Source organism: Lissotriton vulgaris, chromosome 10 (genome assembly GCF_964263255.1).
Source record: "Lissotriton vulgaris chromosome 10, aLisVul1.2, whole genome shotgun sequence".
Lineage (NCBI taxonomy): Eukaryota > Metazoa > Chordata > Amphibia > Caudata > Salamandridae > Lissotriton > Lissotriton vulgaris.
In genome coordinates this window covers 396,002,904-396,029,436 of record NC_141698.1, presented here as the reverse complement: position 1 = coordinate 396,029,436, position 26,533 = coordinate 396,002,904, and the positions used below count along the sequence as shown (strand labels likewise).

The window sequence follows — 26,533 nt, the reverse complement described above, 5'->3', positions numbered from 1 at the left end:
GGCTTCTACAAGAATCGATTTCTTTTTGTTCAGAAAACTGTTTTCACCCATAGGGTATGTATCATTTTTCAGGTTCTCCCTCTTTTTCTTTACTTTCCTGTTCAGTTACTTCTTCGCGCGCAGTTCCGTGCTTTGCCACGTACGGCATATTTTGGGAGTTGAAATGTGGTTCTCATTAGATTCCAGGCCAGAGCACCGAGCAGAGTCTGACTGCCTGCCATCTTTTGTTCTCCTCACGTCTGCCAGGGATTGCTTTATAAGGGATCCTCGCGCCACGTGCAGTCCACAGATCTAATGACCGTTGAAGGGCAGTCTGCAGACGGGGGCCTGTAGGGAGTTCGAATCCCCCGGCCCATACCTGCAGGAACACCGCAGCGCAGTGTTGAAAGTTGCTAGTGAGAATTCTTCGAAAAGCCCAGTTCTCTTAATTAAATATTAGCTGTAATTAGCTGTGTGTTTGAATGCAGCAAATATTAATCAGGGTCTCGTGGAACTGCTGTCAGCGTTAATGAGAAACAGTGGGGGTTTGGTAACATCTGTTTTAGCACTCAAGGTAGTAGTAAAGCCTTCTGATGAAATGCACCTGCACAAATGCTGCTCGGGCCCCTTCTGCCCTGCGTGTTCAATTTATGTCTGCTGTGGAGGACGCTGGTCGAATTCAAATCTGGCAGGAGGGCAAAGGTCAAGCTAGGCCAAAGCATGGGTCATACTATACGTGATGTGACATTACCACATTATTTCTCCCGGTCTGAGCTACACAATTCACCATATTTCTGTTCTTCCTTGCATGCTTTTTCCAGGTCTTTTCTACCAAAATGCAAGTGAGGAAAACTGCTGCTTGCAGTCATTTTGCAACAGTTCTAATCCCTGCTTTGGTGCCAGCTAGCCAATTGCGGTTGATTATGGATTACGGCAGCCTGCAGAACCCGGGTTTAGACAAGGCAGGTGAAAAATAGTCATGAACTAAGTGCGCCCACTGAGCGGGGCCAATCATGCTGAACTAGCAAAATGTAATAAGATATGTAGAATGTGATTTGGGAAGAAATAAACCTACTCTTGCCACACCATGGACCTCATAATCAGAGGGCTCTGAGTTTCTGTGGCATGAATTCCTTTGAATGAAAAGATCTGCTTTGTTGCCAAAATCTCAGTGTGAGAATCCAGGGTAAAATGAGCAATAACCAGGGAATTGGACCCAGAATTACTGATTCCCCTGGTAATTTCTAAGGAGCCCCTCAGGGGCTCTGATGTAATAGCCCGACCTTTCATCACCTCCAGAGTTTCCAAAACCCTCTATAGTGTAACTCCAAGGATGAGAAAAATTGAGGCAGATTTCGTGTGTACTCATAATGAGGGCCCTAATGGTGCTATCACACAGAGCTCAGAATTCTACAAGATTAGAGTCTAGACTTTATAAAGTTATGTAGAGAAGGTTTAAATATTCAGTTGTAATCCACACCATGCTTTGCAAGCTTAACAGGGATATGAAATTGGGCTTTCAACTGCATGTCGGATCTTACATCCAAACAGGCCTGCCTACATAACAATGAAGCTGACATTTTGTCCCACCATTTCCCACAATTTCAAAAATTCCCGACTGCTTCAAGTACCCCTGTTTGGGAAAGTCCAAATTTAGGCCAAAACATTCCTAAGGGAAGCATGCAGAGGATGGAATGAACAGCCTGTTCCAGATATTTGGTCAGTGCATAATCTTCTGTACAACCCAAAGCTCCACAGCTGCTTTTCAATGAATTTTATCTACCCAAATAGTACGGAATACACAGGGTGTCATGATCTGATAAATACTTTTTATGGTCTTGCTTGACTGTGCAGCTGTTGCCAGACAATTAAGTGAGAATCACAAGGAGTGGGACTTTGGCTCTGTCCACATGTTGGGAGCCAGGAGGACATGTTTTGAGTGGGCAAAAAGTATGTGCTGCCATACAAATGTGCTTGCCCTTCACACAGCTGCAAGCATTTGTGTGTATTTATAAAGCTGCCTGAGCTTGGACCTTCAGGGACACAGACGTGACATTGTAATACTATTAAAAAGTCCTAGTTAACAGGAAAATGTGTGGCGTTTTTCTCTGGCAGCAGATCAGATGGGAGGAGGGCTGTCATTAACCTACATGGAGTTTTGGGGCTGGCTTGACAGTCTGTCAGCTGACCTTTTAACCTACATCAATATTATTCTACTGTTCTTTACTCATGCCCAAATATTAACCCCAGGCGTAGTGGGGCTATGCTGAGGTCCACGGAGTTGAAAACAAACTCTGTGGAACTCCGCTACGCCTCCACCTCCACCTCCACCCCCAATTATAAAAAATGATTAAACTTTAAAAAATAAATTTAAAACCACTTACCTGGCATGCAGCGTCCCCGGGCTGCCCTCCTCCTCTTCTTGGCTGTCTCGCTAATCATTGTGAGAACTGCGCGTGCACCCGCGCATACACATTTCTTCCGAGAAATGCGAGAGCGCATGTGCAGTTTTCACAAGGATTACCGTTAGGCCGAAGAAGAGGAGGAAGGCAGTCCGGGGACGCCGCATGCCAGGTAAGGGGTTTGTAATTTATTATTTAATCATGTTCAATTACTTTTTATAATCGGGGGTGGAGGTAGGGCTGTCCAACTCCGCAAGCTGCGGAGTGTGCCGAGATTTGTCTTCTCCGCGTTCTCCGTGGAACGCGGAGAAGGCAAATATCCACAGACTCCAAATACATATCCAAACCTATGCTTCTTGTAGTGCTTCATATTAACATACAACATTCTTTTAAAACCAGACTTATCGGCATTGGTAATGCCTGTTTTAATTAGAATAGTGATCCAAGGGTTGAGTTTACAATTATTATTATACTTGCAGGAAGAAGAGAAATGAATCAAAGGAAGTAGAACAGGTACAAGCAAGGTGAAATAGTGCAGCACTGACTATAACTATGGTCGAATTTAGCACTAGACACTTGTTTAGAAAAGTCCCTGTCCCAACGTGGCAATAATCAAGGTGAACATTAGTAAAGTTGGGCAGCCTTCTGCCTGTATCTGCTTTCTATGAAAGAGAAGATGAGGTACAGTAGAGTTGAACACATTGCATTCCATTGCAAGAGTGCAGCAGGGTTTTGATGGGTCCTGTTTGAGAGTCCAAGTTGGACTAAATGCAACCTGTGACTTATTATTTAAAAAGCCAGCAGATTTATTGTAATTATTTTGTACACAATGGGCACAGGAGTGTAGGGGTTGCAGGAAACAAGCCTCTTACTAGTGATGGAAGTGATAGAACAAGCATGTAAGAGGTGGAAAGCTGGAGTTCATCATTCAAGAGAACACACTGGAATCTTTGGCGACACCCCTGTCTCCATGGTAATATAATTAATACACAGTAGGAGGAGCATTATGAGGCACAAGCCAACAATGTCAGATGGAGGAGAAGCGAAAATTAAAGAAATTGACTTAGGTCAGAGGTGAGCAAAAAAAGAACTAGTGATGTCCAGATAGCCTATGTATAGATAAAGAGGAGAGAGTGGCACAATTGTCGAAGGTTATAAGGCTGGAAGTCACATGGACGTCTTTTCACCAAAATGCCAGGGGTGCCGGAAGTAACATCAAATCCCCTTTGACCTCCACTTTCATTCACACACACTTACTTACACATAAACACAAATTCACACATATACACTATCTCACACATAAACACGCTCTCACCCACAATCAAACACACAACATACATTTAAAAGCACTTTTTACTATCCTCAGCTGCCATGGAAGGACATATTACAGCTTATTGTACTGCATTTGTGTTACACTATTAGTGAAAAATGTATTTTATTTATTCACTATTAGTTTAATAAAAAATTGACAGATTATAAAGAGAGTGGAGCCCTAGCTGCCCCAAAGTTACTAGCACTGAAATTGCCTTTCTGAGGCCAGGGGTTGCAAAGGTAGTGGTAGAGATAGCAAAGGACAAGACAGGGGTCACAACTGCGACCCCTGGTAACCCCTTAATGACGTCCATGCCTTGGGCCATAGGCTTAGATGACACCTTGTCCCTTGGTTTTAGAGTCAGAAGTATATGTGGGTCGTGGAATTAGGGGCATGATTGTATCTGGGCTTCAGGGTGAAGACATCAGTGATGGTCTAGGAGTCTCTTGGATTTTGTAGGCACAATGTAAATGTACATGTAAATGTACAAGAATTTATATAGCGCAAATCACCGAGCGGTTTCTAAGCACTTGCTTAGGGAACCCGTCCTGGTATTGCCCTGTGAGATAACCCCGGCAGGGTATCCACAAGGTGAAAGCCAGGCATCCCACCGCGAGGGGCCATTGTGGAGATTAAGCAAGCTATTGCCCAGAGTCGCAGAGTGTGAACCCGTGAATCGAGTAGGCACCGGAGCGAGAATTGTCGAGTCCATGGACATTTTAGGACTCAAGACCCCGCCGAGCCAGGAATTGAACCCTGGTCCCGGGCTGATCTCTGTTTCCAGGTCTGCCTCCTCTAACCAGTGAGCCACACTTCTCCAATGGTGTTTGTCATTTGGGATTTAGGCTAGGGCGATGTTTTAGCCCATGGTCTTACATTCAGAACTGTGTCCTACTTCTTTATCTCACCCTCTGATTAATCCACCAACTCTCACTTCTGCTATTGGGATTTAGTTTCAGCTCTCGGTTTTAGGGTTTTGGTATGTCTTGGCTCTTGGTTTGAATAGCGTAAATATGATGTCGTTTTTGCTTTTTTGATCAGGATTATGTATTGGTTATTTGCAAACTGGTCTATGATCGTATTTCAGAAGTTTTTGTTCGGACTGAACGTTTCTTTTATTCACAGCACCCAAATTGCATTTTTTATTACGATTGAAGGCTTGAATCCGTGTCTACTAGATCATGATGTCAAATTAAATCTAAAATGATGCCAATGCAATCTGAAAACCCCTATTTTTATGGACAAAAACGAATTTAGTAGGGACTTCTAATGCTGAATAAGCTTTTTTTCTATATTACGGTTCATTATTGAAATTGGAGACATTTTCCTTCAAACTATAACTATAAAAGCATGCACAATACAATACATAAATTGAGGTCATTTCAAATTCACGTTTTCCTAATGTGCGATGGACACGAACATATTACAAACATCTAATTTCTGTTTCAAAATTCAATCATGTTAGGTTGTTGAACAAAAAAGCTTGCAAGTAAGGCTGATACTTTCAGATGGAGTAAGTATATGCACTCCCTGAGGGATTATATTAACATTTAATTTAATCTTCACTGGCATTTTAACTATCGTATGAAAAGCATGCTGTCAAACAGAACTATAGTTTCACTTCTCAAAGACACTCAAATTATACAGTTGAAAACTTCAGGGGTAATTAAATCAACTACACATTTTACTCAGTGGAAATACACTTTTTGCCCTTTGACAGCAAGTGACAAGAGACTCACAAGAGTGACCTCTTTCCAAATGTGCATTATCTCTATTAAGATAATATTTGACAGCCCATTATGGCACACTGGGGTTTTTACCTTTTGACTGGTGTAAGTTATCTTTCAGTTTTTATTATGTTCAGTTGATCGGACTGGTATAGGCATTTATTGTCTATGTTGAAATCTCTTGATACCCCGTTGCACGGGACACTGTCATGAGCGATCTAATGGAGGGAATCTTTCTCGTCTCTTGTTGATTACAATGGCTGTTTTCACTCAGTTTATTTTTTAATGACTTAACCTTGAATATGTTAGTCACCCCTCATGGTTTATTACTCACCAAGCAGGTTCGTTTCATTTAAATACTTAGGGGCCGATTAGATGCCGTTCGGAAGGCCTCCGATTCGGATTCAGGTTTGCCAACTCTTTGTGCCTGACCGAATCGTACACAGTTCCCAACAACTGATTACAATGCCTGTAAACCACTAGGGCTGTCCGAATTGGTTCTAAATGGTGTTCAGACAGGTTGCGTCTTTCTGAGCCGAATCGTACAGCTCTATGGCCTTTGTTTCCAAGCAAGCAATTACGATGACCGATTCAGACAGCCGTTCTGAATCATTTCCTGTGGAACAAATTGACTGCCAGAATCTGTCTTTGAGTCTGCCATAATCTGGCACATGGGGCTTTCTGAATCAGGCCCGTTCGGGGACTCAAGGGACCCACCTCTCCAATCATGCACAATTTGGCAGGCACCAATAGGTGTCTGCCACAGGGTGCACGATTTTCCCCAAGCATCACTTTTTTCAATGGGCGCCTGTGTATTCATTCCGAACACAGCCTTCCATTGAAGTCAATGGGAGTCCAACTGAATTGTATCCAGAATTATCCAAATCGCTTGGTCGGACTCCCCTGATTCAAGTCATTCGAATAGCATTCCTGGACCGGTTTGGTAGGAATGCTTTCCGGACAAGATCGTAATTGGCCCCTTAGTCCCAAACGGGGCAAATTGTGTCTGAATTAGTTGAATGTGTTTGAGGGATGCTTACCTTTGGCTAAAAAAATGCATATTTTAGCAACATGCCCTTGGATCCTGGCCTTTACCTGTGCATTTATCTGGAAATACGTGCAGTAAAACAGAGCCCTGAGCTGAAGAGGTCATGGCCACAGTCTCTGCCTACACTATCAGGAAGGGGTGAAATCATGGATAAAGTACTGAAAGGGGCAGTCCCAATGATTATGGTATGTGCACTATGCATAATGAATTTATTGAAAGGTTACTTAAAACTATTACAAAATATAATCAGTCAGACGCTGATAATACAATAAAGCAACCTTAAAACAAATGTACCACTATAAGATATATTAACACAATATGATTTTTGAGAGTCTTATTATTGACATTGTTGAGACCATCTTTCTAAAAACAAATCTTTAATTTTTGTATTTTTTAAATGACATCTCGTCAAATACCTATTCCATTACAACTAATGTATCAGCGACCACTCTTTGTTGTCTTGACACTAAGGTCCTGTATGAACTGCACACTGACATTTAGATTTGAAAGAATCCAGTGGACAGTCTGCATGGTCTCAGGAACCTGTGTGCAAACGTGTTATCAAATAGGTATGTAGGACTATAGGAACGGTCAGATTATTTACCAGTAATCTTAATTTCTCCAATTTCTAGTCTTCCTCATACAATCCTATTTTAAAAGGTGTAGGGGAGGAGAGAAAGGTAAAACTAGATATAAATGTTGGTTGGCAAGGGAAGTAGTCTGAGTTAATCCCACCTTCATTATCCGGGAAGAGGAAGTTCAGCCGTATTGAGGAATTATTCCCAACTTTTTTATTGTCTCGCCTACTAGAGAACATGGCTTGTCTTTTGCAAGATGTTCTTCCCTGAAACATAGATTTTTTGTGACTTTCTGTGTTTTTTTAATTTTATTTCCCAATTATAACATCTCTCAAATCTTTGTTTTTTAAGTGAATTTCTAAGGCTTTTAAATGTATTTCCTAGCTGCAATCTGTAACCTTTAAAATGAGTGTGTGAGTGGGGGCATGGGTGTCTCAGGTGTGTGAGTGAGTGCATGAGTATCTCAATGGATGTGTGAGTGGGTGTCCGAGTGGGTCCGGGAGTAACTGCATAAGCTTCTCCCTGGGTGTCTGAGTGAGTGGCTGAGTGAGTCTGTGAGTGAGTTCGTGAGTGTCTGATTGGGTGTCTGAGAGGGTGAATGAGTGTCTGAGTGACTGAGTGGGTCTGTGAGTCGTGTGAGAGTATCTGGGTCGATTTGCAAGTGCCTCAATGAGCGTGTGAGTCAGTCTGTGAGTGGGTTAATGAATGTCTGTGTGGGTCTGTGAGTGGGTGCATTAGTCTCTGAGTAGGTGTGTGAGTGGGAGTGGAAGTCTCTGAGTGGGTCTGGGAATGGCTGAGTGTGTGGCTGTAGGGGTCTGTGAGTGAGTATATGAGGGTCTGAATGGGTCTGCAAGTGGGTGCATGTGTCTGAGTAGATCTGTGAATGGGGGCCTGAGTGGCTGAGTATGTTTGTGATTGGGTGTGTGAGTGTCTGTGTGGGTGTGACAGTAGCTGTGTGAGTGTCTCAGCCATACAAGCACCACATCTGCCCTTTTATCCAACACAAGTCCACAGTTTTGCACAAAATGTCTGCTTCCTGGGGTAAATTTCCAGTACAAATTCTAGGCTAAGGCTGCACTTGATAAACAGTCCATCATCCTGGCATCCCGGGACATAGCAGGAGCTGTACCTGGGAGATGTGGCAGTTCCCAGGGCCATGCATGGCTCCAGGAGAGGGAGTCAGACGCCCCCACTCCTTTAATGTCCACGGGCCAGGGAGGAGGTGGTCCTTGGGGCTGTATAAAGCCCGGGAAGGGGCTGAGTGGCCTCCTTCCTCTATAAAATGTTATTTTGGTCCCTGGGAGGTGGTGGTACCTGGGGTGAGGGGGTCTGTCTGTGTGGCCCCGCACTTTTGTTGAATTTTCCCTGGCAAGCCCCCAGGCTTGTAACAGTCCAATGAAGCTCGGGGGGGGGCTTGTTGTCCCTGGATCTCTAGATTAATAATAATCCCCAGGGAGGTGGTGGTCCCCTTGGTTCAAAGAGCATCAGGAGGGGGGCCTGTGTGCCCTCTTTTTTTTAGAAAATGGACCCGGGACCTGGCCCACCCATTTAAAAAACTGTGCTGTTGCCTGTGCTTGTTTGTTTTACATTTTTTCCGCACATTCATGAATTTCACGAAATTGTGGCCACAGTAAAAAACTGTTTTTTCTGCCCTGCTCGGGTTCCTCTGGGACCTTCAGACCAAGGCTTGGGGGTCAGGGTACTCCTACCCTGCCCTCTTTACTTTTTCATGTTTTCTTTTTGGGACTCGACTGAAGCAAATCCCAAGATGGCTGCCAACACTTCCTGGTTGAAGTGTTGGCAGCCAATCAGAGCTCTGCAGTTTTCTGCACAAGCACGTCATTATTCATGAAGGCTTCACAATCGCAGATAAATACATTTGTATTTTCTTTAAAAGCTTGCAAGCTACTGAAGCGATTTACACCAAATAACAAAAAGCACAATCTGTAGGCCAAACGTGAGCTTTCTGTCAAATTTGGTGTAATTTAGTTCAGTGATTCGGGCTGCAGGCATGTCTAAGGAATCTATGTGAATTAACATAAAAAAAATGCACCTTTTTGACAATCACATTACTGATATGTGTTTTCTCTTCAATTCTGCCTTGAAAAATGATCTGAAGCTCTCTATACAGGTGAATGCATCATTGATCTGTCGGAGCGCAATTTTTTCTGTAGTGACTGTGACGAGTGGGTTCTTTCTTGTTATCTCCTGGTGAGAGCAGATTTCATGGTTCTCCCTTTAAATCGCTATGAGTATGCAAATGTACAACATCCCTTACAAGCTCCGCCCATTTTGCTCAGCACCATCTTACATTACATTACAATACATTAGACTGGTGATTCATGACACATTTAGAGGCTGCACTTCTTCAAATGATTCTCAGCTCAACAGATGTGGTTGATTATAAGCCGATGAAACTCTGAATGATAATCATATTTTGTTGTTTACATTTACAGAATACTCCATGCTTGTGTAGCAAGAAGAAAATAATGAATTGTTTAATTGTGTTTTTTAGGGAAATCAGGAAGCAACAGCACCTCCAGACACAATGGCGCAGCCTTATGCCTCGGCCCAGTTTGCCCCACCTCAGAACGGCATCCCCGCAGAATACACAACTCCACACCCACATCCGGCTCCAGACTACACGGGACAGAACACGGTGACAGAGCACACGTTAAACATGTACCCGCCTCCTCAGTCACACTCTGAACAGAGTGCAACGGACACAAATGCACAAACTGTCTCCGGCACAGCCACAGTAAGTTCATTTTGATACTGCTTGCTTGAAAAGGTCAGGCGGTTCTGAGAACACCATCAAAAGTTAGCCTTATCTGTCACTTATCTTGGATATGAAATTTCTATTTTGCACTGGGATGTTTTTCCTTCACTTACAAAATATTCCAAGAAATTTGGAACAAAAAGTATAATATTTTTGGAATGAAAATATTTAGAACCATACAATAAAGGGACATTGCAAGTCATAGAGGAGTTTGAAGAAAACATTGGATCTCAGAATTGTGAAGTGACTGGCAGTTCTCCCTTTTTTATGTGGGGAGGTAGGCTTTATGCTCATGTTCACAGTGACACTCACCTGTGCCACCTCTTAAATACTTACTTTCCTGTTCCTTCTGATGCGTGTTATCTGCTGCGTGAACATGTAAATGTATGAACCTGTATTCTGGGGAGAGATTATCCAACAGGCGGTACATACTTTTTGGCAAACAAATGTTATCAACATTTCATTATAAGGCAAAGGGAGGGGGGAGCACACTGCCTCTTCTCCCAGTACAGTTCATCCCATTGCATTCTGGTAAATGCAGTATGCTGACTTAAAAGTTACTGTAGTTTTTAACCAAAGTTGGTGCAGGTAGTGATGTTTTATTTAGACACGTGTTTCTGGGTTTAACCTTTCATCAGTAGTGGGTAGAAGTAGTAGAGAGCAGATGAAAGTCATCTGGGATTGCTGAAATGCTGCACTGTGCCTGTGAAGTGGTACTGTGACCTGTGAAGACATGGCCTGCATTTCTGCAACCTAAGGTGGCTTTTCTCTGCTTTCTACTACATCTAAAGGGCTAAACCCAGAAACACATGTCTAGAGATAACAGCACCACCTGCATCAACTTTGGTGAAAAACTACACTAACTTTGAAGTAAGCGTACTGCATTTACCAGAATGCAATGGTGTGAACTGTGCTGGGATGTGAGACAGTGTGCTCCCTACCCACTTGTGTTTAAAGGGCTCCATTGAGTCGACAAGCTGACAAGCTCACCTGGGATGCACCTGTGTGCCTGTCGTGTGATACTGTGACCTGTGACCTGTGAAGACTTGTGCAGCATTTCAGCAACCCCAGATGACTATTCTCTGCTCTCTTCTAGCTGCACCAGTTTTGATGAAAAACCTTAGCAACTAGAAATAAGCGTACTGCAGATGTCGGAGTGCAATGGGTGAACTGTGTTGGGTTGATAGACAGTGTGCTCCCTCCCCCATTGACTTCATTGGAAGTCACCTACCATGGCCCGCGGCTACCTATTTAAAAAAATGTGCCAATAGGCGTCTAGAGTCCTGCTCCACTGTTTTAATTTCCAGATTTCCAGCAGTTTACTAACTAAAGAGACAACCCCTGTCAGAGAAGGAGTTTTCATATAAAAAGAATCTGAAAATTTTAATCACACGTTTCTCTGGCACTTGATTTTGTACTCCGGAAGCTGCTAATTAGCACTCTGTGCAACTGCAACATCTTGATTTGTGGCATCAGTCCTCAACAGCAATGGATATCTTTTAATAGTAGAGCTGTGATTACCGATAGCTGAGTAATATCCGTATTTTGTTCTCCATGACATCCTAATGTCCTATTGTACAGTAGTTAAACAAAGGCGGAAAGATGGTGAATACTGTTATCCTCAGTTTCCACATTCTGTGCTGAGATACCTTAGGTCATATGGTTTCAACACAACTGGAAATTGTTAGTGTTTTGTTCAAAGGCCCTGTGCTCATTTCACTACTCCCAAAGCTTAGTTCCCCAGAGTACATGTACCTTATGCACAGTGATGGCATCAGGGCATTTCAGTCATTTCAGAAGGCCCTGTACCCATTTCACAACTCCCTAAGTGTAGTTCCTCAAAGTACATGTATCTTATGCACAGTGATGGCCAGTCATTTCAAATAAAAGGAACCCTATATCCCAAGGGGGGCTCTTCTCTATGAAGGAAGAAGCTTGGCGCTTACATCTTCTCCCAAAGGTAGGATGGGAGCACTCTCACTAAGTTTTGTTCCTCAACCCAGCTGCTCATGCAGTGCTAGTAAATATTTGTTTTTACTGTCTTTTGAATTTTCTATTTATTTTAATGATATGTTACATATTTTCATTGGTTTTTACATAATGCACAGCTGCCATTTGAACTTGGTCTAGATAGATTCAGCAGGCCCCATCCTCTGCCTTGATGGGGACTTAGACACTCTTTGCCCTCAGTCTGCCCTACTCATGCAGACACGTTTTTGTGCAACGAAGTTTAACGTAAAAGTTCCATATGTATATTTAGGCATAGAGTCTGTTTGACATGGCCCTTCTTATGGGATTTCTCTAAAACATTTAGCTTTTTTCCTCCTGGTTTTTGCTGATTTTCTTTTTGTGGCCATAGGATGCTGGACACTTTCCCACTGTAATGCAGTGTGAAAGCACACTCGCCCTTCCTACGCGTACTAGGAAGGGATGCTTACCTGATTGGTTTAAGTGTTGTACCTGTGAGTGCCCTAAAAAAAGGTACAGAAGACAAACAATATCCCAACAGGTATTATTCTGGAGACAGTTAAGCATGTATGCTGAAAGAATTACTGGTACAGAAATAAGGAGACTTGAATCAAATTTATAGGTATTGGTTGTTATTCATCATATACTTTTTACAAAAAGGAAAGGGGAAACAAAATACAGTTAATGCAGCATTGTACGAAAAAATCAATAACAACCCGATTGTACTTGGTGCTCAGATATGTGCAGGTGACATAGGTGGCGACGCAAGTGACAATAATGGACAGCGTGAACGGCGCAAGGTGAGTGATAGTGCAAATATATACAGTGAGTAAGAACATGTGGCTCGTGGGTAATTTTAATAATCAAAGTGACTGTTTCAAATAGTTAGCGATTCAAAAGAGCCATCATAGAGGATGCGCCATGTATTGCGCTGTGTTGTCGACGACGTTTCGACCCTCGTCAATTGGGATTGTCTTCAGGACGTGGTTTTGTTGTTTAGAGGATGCTGCGGGAGGGAAAGGAAAGATCAGGGAGGGAGGGGGTAGAGAAGGGCGCAAGGCATTAGGAGGGCTTGTGAGAGGGTGGCCAACAAGGTTGACGGTGTGAGGTCCTGGGGCAGGGCGATACAAACTGCCTGGAAGGGACACATGGTAAAAGGTCAATGGAAAAGGGCCAGTGAATGGCGTGTGGAAAGGGAGGGGAAGTGGGTGCTGGGGTCTACAGAGCGGTATACTTCAAAAGGAGCCAAGAGGGTAAAAGAGCGCCAGGGTTGCCCGCCACTCGTCAAACATCAATACATATAAACCCTGTCTCATAGGCGACCAATATATCTATAGTATTACCGCAAGAAGAATGTGTTTCCTCAATTTCTTCTGCTGCAACACTTTTCTTATTACTATTTTTAAGTGGTGTTATCAGTATATCGCCCTTGATTTAAAATTCAAATTACGAACAACCTTTTTCGATTTTCAATTGATAGTGAAGACGACTACCGATGTCTGGAAAATAAAGTCAACAGTACATCAAAAAGTGAAAAAATGTGTGAAGGACAAAATGACCCGTCACGGCCGCACCACCTTCGGGGTAACTGGCAGGTACTCACCAGATTGGGCCCCTTTTCTCATCATAGGCAGTCGTTTTGTCCCAGAAAAGAAAATAAGGAAGAAAAGTGTCGAAACAAATACAGAATGTGTGAAGTGCAGTAGAGCGATCAACAATCTCACTCCACTTGTGACAAAAAGTGATTAAAATCCTCAGGCACACCTCTTTCACAACTTTATTCTTAATTCCTGGGGGTGCACTGTCTAATAAAAAATGGGGGGTGGTAGCTATCCTCGCATACCGGTACCCACTGCCAACATGTTTCTCTGCCTCTATAATTTCGGCAAATTCTTCAGGGCTAGACTTCTTGTCACAGCACCTCTGTTGGACACTTTGTTCTTTTTCGACCTCTGTCAGCAGTGGTCTCTCATACCCTCTGCAGAGGAAACTGGCTTTGTCTCAAACTCCTTAAGTGAGTCCTTTATTAGCTTGGCCCAGCGATTGTATTATCAATCAGTTTAAGCGTCGCGGAGCTCCTTGTCTCCTCCTCCAAAGGGAGGGATACAGATGGGTGCCTAAAGTGGGGCCACCGGGGTAGCTGGGCCAGTGTATGTAATTAATGATAAAAATACAAGTACAGAGGCATGAAAGGGATATATTAAACCCAAGCCATAGGCATGTGTAAGCAGAGAAGTGGGCTCTTGGTTAGACAGTACAGAAGTAGTATGAGGGTAAGTGAAGGGCAGGTTCGGTGTCTTACATGCACCCATCTGTATCCCGATTATGTCTGTATCTTAATTTTGACTGCCAATACCAACATGGCTATCACCAATGTCCGCATGATTGTTGTACCCAATTGTTATACATGCAATGTCATTGTTGCCACACGTTGTAACCTTGGCATATTGGGTTGACTGCCACCTCTCACCCTTTACAGTTATCCTACTTCCAACGTGGAACCCTGCTGTATTTGGTATTGTTCTTAAACAACTGTCTAGTTTCTATGATTGCTCGATCCACTACATTGGATGTCATGACAAACACTTTCCAGTGACATAACCATTGCATTGTTGTCTCTTTGTCCGCATGCTTCTGTCTAGTTAAAGTTTCACCATTGAGCATTGTTCGGCGAGGCTCCTTTAATGCACCCATCCCCGGCCCTGACCCCGCCTCTCACACGCTCTCTGATTGGCTCCTCAGTTAACGCGTCACACCCCTCCTGTCCCGCTACTTGCTGGTTTTGTTTCAATGCCGGCCGACACCGCAGCAAACCTGCCGATCTGCAGACGGCATACCGGATTCATTCCGACCATGACCCATGACTGATTCAGTAAGGTAACTGCCCGTTTGTTATCCCCTAATTCTGGCCGCTCTTACAAAGGCCGTATCCTCAACCTCCTTCCTTTCTCCACACAAGCTACCTGTCCCACTCCCGAACCTCGAACGGCATACTGGATTTATTCCTACTATGACCCACTACGGATTCAGCCAGGTAACTGCCCATTAATTATCTCCAACTCCGTCGGCCTTCACAAAGGCTGTATCCTCAATTTCTTTCCTTTCTTCCCCGAGGCCACCTGCCCCAGCCCCTCGAACGCATTTACCCTGAAATGCCAGACTCTCTAGGACTGTGTTCCATTCACCCTCGCCGTGCTTGCCTTTCTATCAGGTAATTACATCCTTTTCCTCTGTCTCCCCTTCAGGCCCCCACCCAGATTTTTACTCAGTGTATAACTCCACAAACCTCCCCCTTTACTCGTACAGCGCTGATCGTGTCCATCTAGTCAATTGAACCATCCACTGTACCAGTGATTCTTCCGCTTTACATCAACAGAATCCAGGTAAATTTACCGCGATCTAGCTCTACCCCCACCCACCAGTCAGGGGAGCCATAATCATTAATAGATCTTCTCCCGGGACTAGACCAGTGCCACCGCCTTGCACAGCCATCTCAATCCTGGTATACATTGATGCGAATGTGCCCCACTCTAACCTAGGTACTTAGACCATCAAGACCCCCTTGCTCTAGTCTGTAACCTCCTCCGCGTTTTCCCAAGCCACACCCTATGCACCACTCAACGGGCTACTTATGGTACACCGGCCATCATAGACCTTATGTCCACATACCCTGCCACGCAGCCAGGTCACCAGCTGTACATGTAACATCAGCTGCCACCTGACCTTCCCAAATCCTGCCATACTGCCTTACCTTGTCCCGCAATGTCCACCCCGCACACATTGGCTAAAGTATTTATTGACTATCCCGAATAACTGACACTGCTCTGTAGACCCCAGCATCCACCTCTCCTCCCTTTCCACTCGCCATTCACTGGTCCTTTTCCATTGTCCTTTAACCATGTGTCCCTTCCAGGCAGTTTGTATCGCCCTGCCCCAGGACCTCACACTATCAACATCGCTGGCCACCCTCTCACGAGCCCTCCTAATGCCTTGCACCGTTCTCTACCCCCTCCATCCCTTATCTTTCCTTTCCCTCCCGCAGCACCCTCTAAACAACACAACCATGTCCTGACGACGATCCCAATTGACAAGCATCGAAACGTCGTCGACAACACAGCGCAATACATGGCGTATCCTCTATGATGGCTCTTTTGAATCGCTAACTATTTGAAACAGTCACTTTGATTATTAAAATTACCCTCGAGCCACATGTTCTTACTCACGGTATATATTTGCACTATCTCTCACCTTGCGCCGTTCACGCTGTCACTTATTGTCACTTGGGTCGCCACCTGTGTCACCTGCACATACCTGAGCACCAAGTACAATCGGGTTGTTATTGATTTTTTCGTCCAGTGCTGCTTGAACTGTATTTTGTTTCCCCTTTCCTTTTTGTGAAAAGTATATGATGAATAACAACCAATACCTATAAATTTGATTCAAGTCTCCTTATTTCTGTACCAGTAATGCTTTCAGCATACATGCCTAATTGTCTCCAGAAAAATACCTGTTGGGATATTGTTTGTTTTCTCTACCTTCCTACCCTGTTCCCGACTTGGTTTATGGGTAATACTCCTGTCGTATCTCACACTATAAAAAGGTACAACACATAACAAGGGCAGGTACTGCACTGGTTAATAGTGGGACGCAGCACTGATTGCGACACCCATCAGAATAGCCTTTCAAACATGTATCAAGCCTACTATTGCAGGTCCGTGGGTTTGCGTTGTGCTTATGGTCAGGGTAGCATTTCTAACTCATTAGCCTTTCAGTGAGCCTTTCACTACCACCAGAGCACCCCTAGGTAAGCTCTGAGAGGTGGAGCAAGTGGTAGGTGAAAGGCAGGACGGGTTCACTTCGGTATTCCAAGCCCAGGTAGTGAATAAGCTCCATTTGGGTTTACCCTACCTGGGAGGTTGGCTCATCCCATGGGGCAACACTGGGGTTTTGCTGATTCACTTATAGTGGCATTAGGGCTCTGGGCACTTTCCCACTGTAAATGCAGTGTGAAAGTGTGCACACCCTTACTACACATGTAAGGAAGTGGTGCTTACCTGAAGTTTTTAAACATGTCTAAAGTCTGCCATTACAGGTCTGGGTGTGCACACTTCCACCAATGATGTTTTTAAACACGCCTCAAGCCTGCCATTGCAGGTCTGTTTGTGTTCACTTGCATCTATGATGTTTTTAAACATGTCTCAACCCTGTAATTGCAAGCCTGTTTGCGCACACTTGCGCTTTTGCTCAGGTTGGCCTTTCTAAACCTCTGGTAACTCTCGAGGGGGCTTTTCACTTGCACTAAAGGACCCCTATGGTAAGTCTTGAGAGGTGAAGCAAGTGGTAGTTTAAAGACAGTGCAGGTACACATGTGTGTTCCCTGCCCAGGTGGTGAAGTATACCCATTTAGTGTGCAATAGCAGCTTGCAGTGGAGCAGTTTCATAATGTTTCCTGTCATTGGAGTCATAATGATAAACCCTCTCTTGTGATAATCATTAATAGATCAGAAATGTCACTTCTGGAAAGTGGGTGTTTCTCTGCTCTAAAACTCTTAGTGGGCCTTTTGGTTCGACTGGAAGCTAGGGGACCACATCTGTGCATTCCCCAATGACAGTCATAAACGTTTGGCTACAACTGGAGCAACAGACCTCTGCCATTTGAGGACCTGGCTGGATAGATTGGAGTAAGAGGTTTTGACACTTGGCCTCTGGGAAGCCAGATCATGGCCCCACTAAAGATTAAGATCTGCATTTTAATGCATTCTAATGCCTCATGGGAGACAGGACTGAAATTTAGGAGAGAAACGTGTGGTTCAAAGAAAGCCGTCTGAGCCACCTCCTACTTCAGAAGCATACTACAGTATGAGTACTGGTGCCATATTTCAGCAGAGCAGAAATACACTTGTTGGGACGTGGGACCGGTCATTCTGGAACCACGTGGTGCAAACTGCCAGAGGAATCTGTGTGCCAACAGGTTTACTGCCATTGGAAGGTAGTGTGCCCCCTTCCTGAATAGCGGCTGTCCTGGGCTGACTACCTGCTGCTTCTGTGACATCCTGAAGTGTACTCTCCAAGGGCTTGTTGGCCTGCCCCCTGTTCTCTTGTGGAGGTCTCAGGGACATCAAATACCTCCAGCGAGGGACCTACACCATCTACGTATGACACCTTAAGAGCGGTGTCCTCTTAAGTGACTACATCATCTTCTGAATCCCTACTCATAGTGCGGAGTGAGCGTGGAACTCAATATTGTGCATGGAGACCGGATTGCCTTGTGCAGAGCCCCAAAAGTATTGCCCACATCTAATGAGTGTGGCCTCTGCATTGTGGGCGCCTCAACCCGCTTAAGCGTCTAGTTGGTGGTGAGTGATTCACTAGTTGTGGGACCCCGCTTGGCCTGCTTTTTGGATCATGCTGCATCTCTCTTGTGCGACACGCCGAGTGCATGCCCATAGGGTGAGGTGTCCGATTCACAGGTTGTGACCTTCGGAGAGTGGGCGTACCCGTAGTAGTGCCTCATTCTACCTCATGTGGCACTGCTAAACTTGTGCCTCTGTTCGTGACCGGAATTGTTCGGTGTGACCTGTATCAATGTACACAAGGCTGTGTGCCTAATTTCCAGAGAGGTACAGAATTTGCAACTCTTCATTGTGTGTGACCAGTATTGTCTGGTGCATCTAAATCAATGAACACCAGACATTGTGCCTCATTTCCAGGGAGGTACTGAGTTTGCGACTCTTCAATGTGTGTGACCAAAACTGTCAGGTGCCACTTATGTCAAAGCGCACCAAAAGTTGTGCTTCATTTCCAGGGAGTGCAGAGGAGCAGATTTGTGTTACATTGTGCCGAGATTGCCTGGTTGCTACATTGATCGACTTGTGTCTGACGGGGTCTCTGCTTCTTCTGAGAGGCTCCCCTGCTTCACCTCCCATTCATTGATTGTTATTTTTTGTGCCCTCAGTGCAGTGGATCAACTGCCCTCTCCTTACTTGGCCTGATGACTTCGTGTTACCAGGTAGTATTACCCATATCAGGCCTTGGTGGTAAAAGTGATTGACTGGGCTGAGGAACATTTCCGAGAGTGATCGGAAGTGGGTCAAGAGACTGCGTGACCCCCCCTGTTTCACAGAGCTAGGCTGGTGCCAGAAGGCTAATTGTGGAACACTTTGATTGAACAACTATCACCCTTAGCCCGCTTCTGCTCTGCATGCCATGGGTGAACTTCCCGAGTGGTGGCCAAACCCCCATTTGTAGACTGTTATCTAATTAGCCCTACTACCTACCCCCACCCTCTTTCCTGGGACCCTGACTAAGCATGACTCTGGCTGCAATCGGCCTAGTATCTGGGGAAATGTTTTTTATCTTCAACCCATGAGCGTAGGGTAGTTGGGGTTAGCTGAAAGGTGTGGGAGGGCTTGGGGCAAATTTGTATATCAGCTGACTTGCCGGATATCAGTTGCTCCTCATTATGGGGCTGTGTGTGAGTGCACTCCATACGGACCTGTCAGGTACCTGTTGCACCATCTAGTAGTGCTGAGTGAGTGTATGGGAGTGATTTCATGAGGACTGCCTGTTATTAGTTGCATACCATGGCCGTGTTGTTTTACATGTTGATGCCTTGCCAAAAGAATACTACGTTTGACATTAGTTTTTACCTGTGAGGCCTTGTCCCACAGTGCTGTTTAAAAGTGTTGAAATCATCTGTGTATACACATTTCTGATACCGTTGTGATCTGTATGCACCCTACAACTGAGTGGTATTGGATTGTAATAATTGCCATGGTGGGCCTAGTTCTAAAGACTTGTTGCATTGCAGTAAGATCTGACTTTCTGGGGCACAATCTCACCCAACCAGAAAGTGCCAGTTCCAACATTTGTTGGGCAGAGATGTAGATAGGACTTGCATTTGCACAGTGTCACACAGTAACTAATTGTGCGCCACAACTTCACCTAGGCAAACTATTCCTATGTTTCCTAAGGTTTTCTTGAAGGATTGACCTTAGGACCAGTGAATTTTGTTCCTCATAGATATGTATTTCTGCTCCCTCTAATTTGCCACCATGCCTGAGGTCCTACCTCAAGGGGACTTGTTTTATTTGGCTGATCTGGACCAGCTTACGGTGATACAGCTCTTATAGTTATGCCAAGAGAGGGGGGTGCTTGACAGGGGGAAGTGCCACAAAATCAGATCTCCAGATAGCCCTGCAAGTATTAGCAGAGGCACACCCAGAAGGGTCAGTGTTAGACCCAGTGGTTTCTGACTGGCTTGCATGCATCAAAGCCAGGCAGAATCCATCATACTAAATAGGATGAGTATGATAAACTTATCTGATAACCTTTGCTCACTTTTGGGTAGCTTGGCACAGAACAGTCAGGCTCATCCTCAGGGTCAGAGTGTAAAGTATTGGCATAACACGACCTTCGCAACTCTGTGTACACTACAAAAAGGCTCCACACCGTATGTATAAAACACTGGTCTTTGTATTCCACATACATTGATATCAAAACGATGTACACATTGGATATATACTTTACAGTTATATGCAATTGTCAAACTCTTCCATAAGCAGCAGAATGGCATCAACATATCTGCATTAGTCATAGGTACTCACTTGTCCCGTTATGCCCTGCGCCTCGTAAGCAACATAAATCTATTTGTGTACTCCAGTGAAGTGTTCATGATCCAAGCAACCCCTCCCACATCAAAACAACAAAACATATAAGCAGCATGTTCAGATGTCTTCCAATGTCCCACTAGCACATTAGCATAACACACGACATTCCCAATATCGCATTGCCAATACAGTTGTAATGGCCAAGAAATCACAGGTTCTGACTATGCATTGTGACCCAGCCACTCAAACTAACCCAGCCAACGATACTCGTTGCCCCCACTGGCGACACTTTGATAATATTACCGGGCCCACATAAACGGTGAAAACAGATCTGGCTGTCAAAGTGGTGGATGGTGAAACTTTAGTACAATTTCAGCCGATATCCCTGAGTGTGGTCATGCAAGAACTAAGTCGCTGCAAGTGAGGGTCACCGGACGACCCCTGTCCAGCTAAACTCTGGAGCACCATAGCTGACTTTGTGGCCCCCACAATACAGCTGATTTGGAATGTGTCCATCTCCTCCGGGGTGTTCCCGAACATATGGAAACATGCCACTCTCCTCGCGCTCAAGAAAAAACGAAATGGGGATCCCAAGGACCCTAGCAATCTTCGTCCGATCTCTCTGTTGGCAGCACCGGGCAAAATGTTTGAGAAAATAATCCAGCGCCAGCTGAGTAAATTCATTGAAGACAACAAGATACTGCATGAGACGTAATCAGGCTTTAGACCCGGCTTCAGCACAAAGACAGCACTAATTGAGGTGGCAGAGTCAGTGAGGTGGTCGATGGATTCAGGAAGCTCAGCGATGCTGGTGCTCTTGGATCTGTCGGCCGCTTTTGATACGGTCGACCACGCTAGACTCTTGTTGCGACTGGCTGAGATAGGCATCCTGGACCAGGCACTGGGGTGGATACAATCGTATCTGACTCAGAGAACACAGAAGGTGGCGCTGGGGACCGTTTCTTCAACACCCAAAGTCCTCAGCTGTGGCGTCCCTCAGGGGTCGGCACTCCGCCCCCTTTTATTCAATATCTACCTGGCTCCACTTTTTACGTTGATTGCCAATTGGGGGGTTAAGGCAATCTCATATGCCGACGACACCCAACTTGTGTTTCCGTATTCAGAGGTGTCAGAGGCGTCCTTCTCGAGTTTCAAGGGCTGTCTCCAAGATGTTGCATGCTGGATGAACACAAACAAATTAAAACTCAACGCAAACAAAACGGGAGTGATCTTTTTTGGCAAAGGCCCCCCTCCACCCTCAGAGCTTTGGTGGCCAGCGGAGATGGGACAGGCACCTTCACCTAGCCAAATGGCAAAAAATCTGGGGGTGTGGTGGGATGACAGTTTGTCCTTTGCCTTGCACATCCAGCAAGTAGTTGGTTGCTGTCTGAGTAAGCTGAGGAATCTCCGTAAGATTCTGCGACTACTACCAGAGGACTGCCGGGAAACAGTAATCCATGCCACAGTGACATCTAGGCTGGATTACGCAAACGACCTTTATCTGGGCTTACCAAAATACCTAATTCAGCGATTACAACTGGTCCAAAATGCGGCTGCGAGACTGTTAATACGGATCCCCTTCAAGCATTCGGTCTCTCCGTATCTTTGGTCACTTCACTGGTTACCAGTAGCCAGCAGAATTAAATTCAAGGCACTCACGTTGGCCTTTAGATCCCTGTATGGCACCTGTCCAAGTTATTTGAAAACTCGGCTGCCGAGATATACCCAGGCTCGCTCTCTCCGTTTCAATTGCCGCGTTCTGCTTACCGTTCCATGAGTAAAGAGGGCTCGGCTGGGAGGACAAAATTTCTCGGCTAATGTGGTGACACTCTGGAACACCCTGCCCCCAGTGCTTCAGCAAGCCCCCTCCGAGCGCTGTTTCAAGCGGATGATGAAGACCTGGCTTTTCACCCAACCGTGCTAGGAGCTATTACCCTAGTCCTCGTGGTCAAACCTGTTCTTTAGCGCTGGGACACCTCCTTGTGAGGTAGCTGTTCGCGCTCTATAAAATGCTGTATTAATATTATTATTAGTAAGGAAACAGTTATTTGTTCTTGCCCCTCCAGAATAGACCCTGAGGCACTCAGCAGTACCTTCAACAGTGCTGGATTCCTATCCTCCATGCAGGTAAAAGACTGTCACACCGGAAGTTGGCACACTTCCAGTTAGGGAATTGTTTCCCTTCCGGGGGAGGTGCGAGCTGCAGGTGCTCCAGGCTGCCAGCTGTGGGTGCACACAAGATACAATGAGACCCCCTCGGGTCCAGGCTCGATATTCTCAACAACATGGTACCTTGTGGCGTGGATCCGGGGAGATGGAGCCGGCGACCTCAGACTGAGGCCTTGATGTTAGGCAATGTCATTTTCCAGATATAAGGTTGGAGACAGTCTAGACGGCCAGCTCGGGTCCTGGACTCAGCAAACTCTCTTCAGCATCTCTCAGACACCACATACTTAGGAGTGCAAGCTAGCACAGGTTTCTGGTTGTATGCTCAGGCCCATCAGACTAAGCAAACTTTCCAGCACTCCTCAAACTTATCACACTAAGGCACCTCCAGGTGGGCCTCTGCTCGATATGAGCACACTCCTCTGCATAGTGTGATTGCTCCATACGTCGGGACAGTTCTTGTCCCAACTAACAATCACATCCACTTCTTCCCTCCACACTCTGTGCAGGCCTTACTATATCCTGAAAACGGGGAGATCCTTTCTGTCCTTAGGATCTTGTGGAGAGGAGGCAAACCAATGGCTTTGGAGATTGCTTAGTGCAGCGACCCTTGACAGTTGGCAATTAGGTGCAGGTCACCAACATCCAACAAAATCCACCAAATGATAGTCCCCTTCCTAAAGCAAGACAAGCCTCAGACACCACAAGTCTGCAGATAATCCAGTTGCAGTCTCTCCTGCCCCAATAGTTACTCTTGATGATGTCCTAGCCTTGAACCAGTGTAGTATGGTCCAATCACCAAAGTGTCTATAACTCCTGAGGGCAGAGGCGCAGTATTTATATCCACAATGGCCTTTGAAGATAAGATCAGTTCAAAAGGCCACCTTTGAAATGCGATGGCTCTCTTTAAATGTTGTCCTGTCTGCCATCCTACCACAGAAGGCTTGGCCAATAGCTTTAGTGGGGCTAAGTCCCTGCCCCTTGGAATGCAGCTGCCAATTTCACTCCCTCTTAATCCTCCCAGGAAAGCCTCTCAGAGTCAGAGGACTGTAGTTTCCCTTGAGCCCCTTGTTTATGGCTGTCTTATCAGGAATGTACAGATGTAGCTCCCCCCCTGCACCCAGCTGTAGATTGGAGACAGGCTGCCAGGCACACAGAGTCACAAGTACAGAAATGCCCACTTTCCTAAAGTGGCATTTCCACAGTAGTAATGTCAAATTAACTTGCACCACCGGAGATGATTTGATATTACTAACTCATAAATGCCAAACACTGTACTGCCATTCTTCTGCACGTACGAAATACAGCTCAATAGCCTTTCCAAAGATCCCCCATGTCCAGCCAATGCGAGAAGAAGGCCCTACCACACCAAACACACCATTTGGTGCCATTCACTACCGGTGCATGTACCACACCCAGGCACATTCCCTACCTCCTTTTGACACGGCACATAGAACCCAGGGAGTACTCAGATGTAATGAGAGACATGCAGAACCTTGAAAGTAGCTTTTTAAATACCAAGCCAGGTAACATAAACTTGCACTCAAAGGCTCCCACCAGGGCAAACCTGTGAAAGGGCCACTTCCAACAGTCAGTGAATGGTGAGATCCTTAGTGTGGGGAGGGATAAGAGTTGACACAAGGGGTTTCCTGATGGACTACCTGTGGATGGGAGGTCTTCTAGGCCACATGTAGCAGTGTGTTCTACAGGGGCATGTTCTCCGAAGACAGAACTGAAAAAAGGAAGCTGAAGTTAGAGTTTGCCAGACAGGGCAAGGAGAAGGCACTAGCACTTGCTAAATCCGAAAAAAGAGCAGGCCCTTGCCAGATTAGAAACAGAGCAAGCCTGCCTTAGAAGAGGCTAGCCATGGAAGAGAAAAAGATGGCCCATGACCTTAGCGTCAGAGATTTGGATGTTAGAACCCTACAAATAGGGTCTATCTGCAGTAATGGTGGCAGTGCACCTGCTGCATCTAACAATGAGAGTAGTGGTTGCTTCACAAAGAGATAGAACCAAGATTCCTGTTGGAAATGGCTGGCAGCCTACGAGGCTGCCTTGACAGCGCACAGGGTCCCAGAGGAAATCTGGGGAGGTAGCTTATGGCCATACTTACCTTATTGGGAGAGATGCCCTTCTCACACTGGAAGGGAAGGGCAAGGTGAGCTACCTGATCAATAAAGCCATTCTGGTCAAAACATGTGTGGGAGGACTCAAAATGTCCATTCGAAGGGGGTGGATTTCTAACTCTATTCAGTAAAGATGGGTGGGGTTGACCCTCAGTCGGATGGGCCGGCAATCTCCCCACCACAGGTGGGGGAGATTTGTGTTAGTGTCGGCAGTTCCCTGTGTAGCTGGGTTTAGGAAGGACCCCATGTTCCTTCTCAAAGTGAGGGGGTAGTCAGGCAGGCAAAAGCCCAGGATATCCTATACCTATCCCCTGGGCCTGGTGTATTCCCAAAGGGCCTGGGCCGGGTGAAAATCCACTGAAGGGGATCCCCTAGTGGCAGAAGAACATGGGAGGGCAACTGAACCAGCGACCCACCAATTCAACATGCAGGGGTTACCCCTCCCAAAAGGGGGTATGGGCCCCCTAAAAGGGGGGCAGGGGAAAAAAGAACTCATCCCTAGCCAAATCCGATGCAGCGCGTGCAATGAAATTCGTTTTATTTATATTTTTGCATACTTACCTCTATTCAGCCATAATCCGGAGTTTACTCGCCCCTCTCCTGCCCTGCGTCACCGCACAGCAGCACTCACTCTAGGAGCCACTACAGGTGTAAACATTTCTGATATTGTTATCTTGAGTGCACCCTCTAACTCTTGAGAGAGGCCATTGCTAGTAGAAGTGATAGTTAACAGGATGGGAGGGACACCAAAAAGGCTGTCACGACGTCCTCATTGTTAGGTGAGCAATTAGCAGGACTCATGTTGTGTGAATACAGCTATTAGAGTGCACTTACCTCTGTTCGCCCATAATCTGGAGTTTACAACTCCCCACCCTGCCCCTCCCCCGCCCTGCATCACCACCCGGCAGCACTCCCTCCAGGAGCCACTACTGGTGTAAACATTTCTGATATTGTTATCTTGGGTGCACTCTATAACTGTGTGGTATTGAATTGTAATAATGGCCATGGCGGGCCGAGTTATGACAACGTGTTGCATTGCATAAGGGTGCTGGGGGTTAAAGTAGGATCTTTCCCAAGTTTGCATAGTACTGATGTCATTTTAACACGGTGGGCCTAGTACTGCTAGTAATATTTCCAAATGTGATTTATGCCTAGAAATACATGATGCTCATGTTGTATTAATTAATGTGTGTGTTGAATGCAAGCTTTATTTACATACACCACATATGAAGTCTTGTTAGAAATGGGGGTCTCTAGTTGGCAAAGGTAGGAGCCTTTGTCTAAGTAGGGGCGCTTCTTACTAGTCAGGTTAAGAGGGATACACTTCTAGATAAACCCTGCTCGTAGCTTGGCACGAGCAGACAGGCTTATCTCAGAGGCAGTGTAAAAAGCATGTGTGAACACATACAGTAATACAGTGAAAACACTACAACTAGACACCACACCAGTTTAGTAAAATAACTAATCTTTATCTAAACCCAACAAGACCAAAGCGACAATAATCCGCAATACAGTAACACAAAAATGACTTTCGAATTGTGGAAATAGTTCTGTTCAAAGCAAATTGCAGATGCAACACTTTTCACACAAAGTACCTTGGATGCGTCGTGCATACAAACTAAAAGGGTCGCAGGGAAGGTGATGTGTCGGTTCCATACCCTCGTCAGTTCCTTACTAGAAACAAGGTGATGCGTCATTTTCATACTGCATGTAGAGGTGATGCGTCGGTCTCTTACTGCGTCCCCCAATGATGCGACAGAACTGGCGCCTCGATGCAATGTGTGACGATCCAGGATGATGCATGGATTCTTGCAGCAGCACTGCAGGGCTTTCAGCGTA

The 26,533-nt window shown here is 45.5% G+C and overlaps 1 protein-coding gene across 30 annotated transcripts in view; it reads left to right on the top strand.

Annotated features, from left to right (window-relative positions):
* Positions 1-26,533, top strand: part of RBFOX1 (RNA binding fox-1 homolog 1) — an 845,440-nt gene that overhangs the window by 315,098 nt on the left and 503,809 nt on the right. For all 30 annotated transcript variants that reach the window (XR_015300686.1, XR_015300685.1, XM_086941201.1 and 27 more), the window contains exon 2: positions 9,562-9,804. Coding sequence is in view for 28 of the 30 variants with exons in the window: in XM_086941201.1 (XP_086797327.1) it covers positions 9,562-9,804 (243 nt within the window). In the remaining 2 variants the exon portion in view is untranslated. The remainder of the gene's footprint in view (positions 1-9,561; positions 9,805-26,533) is intronic.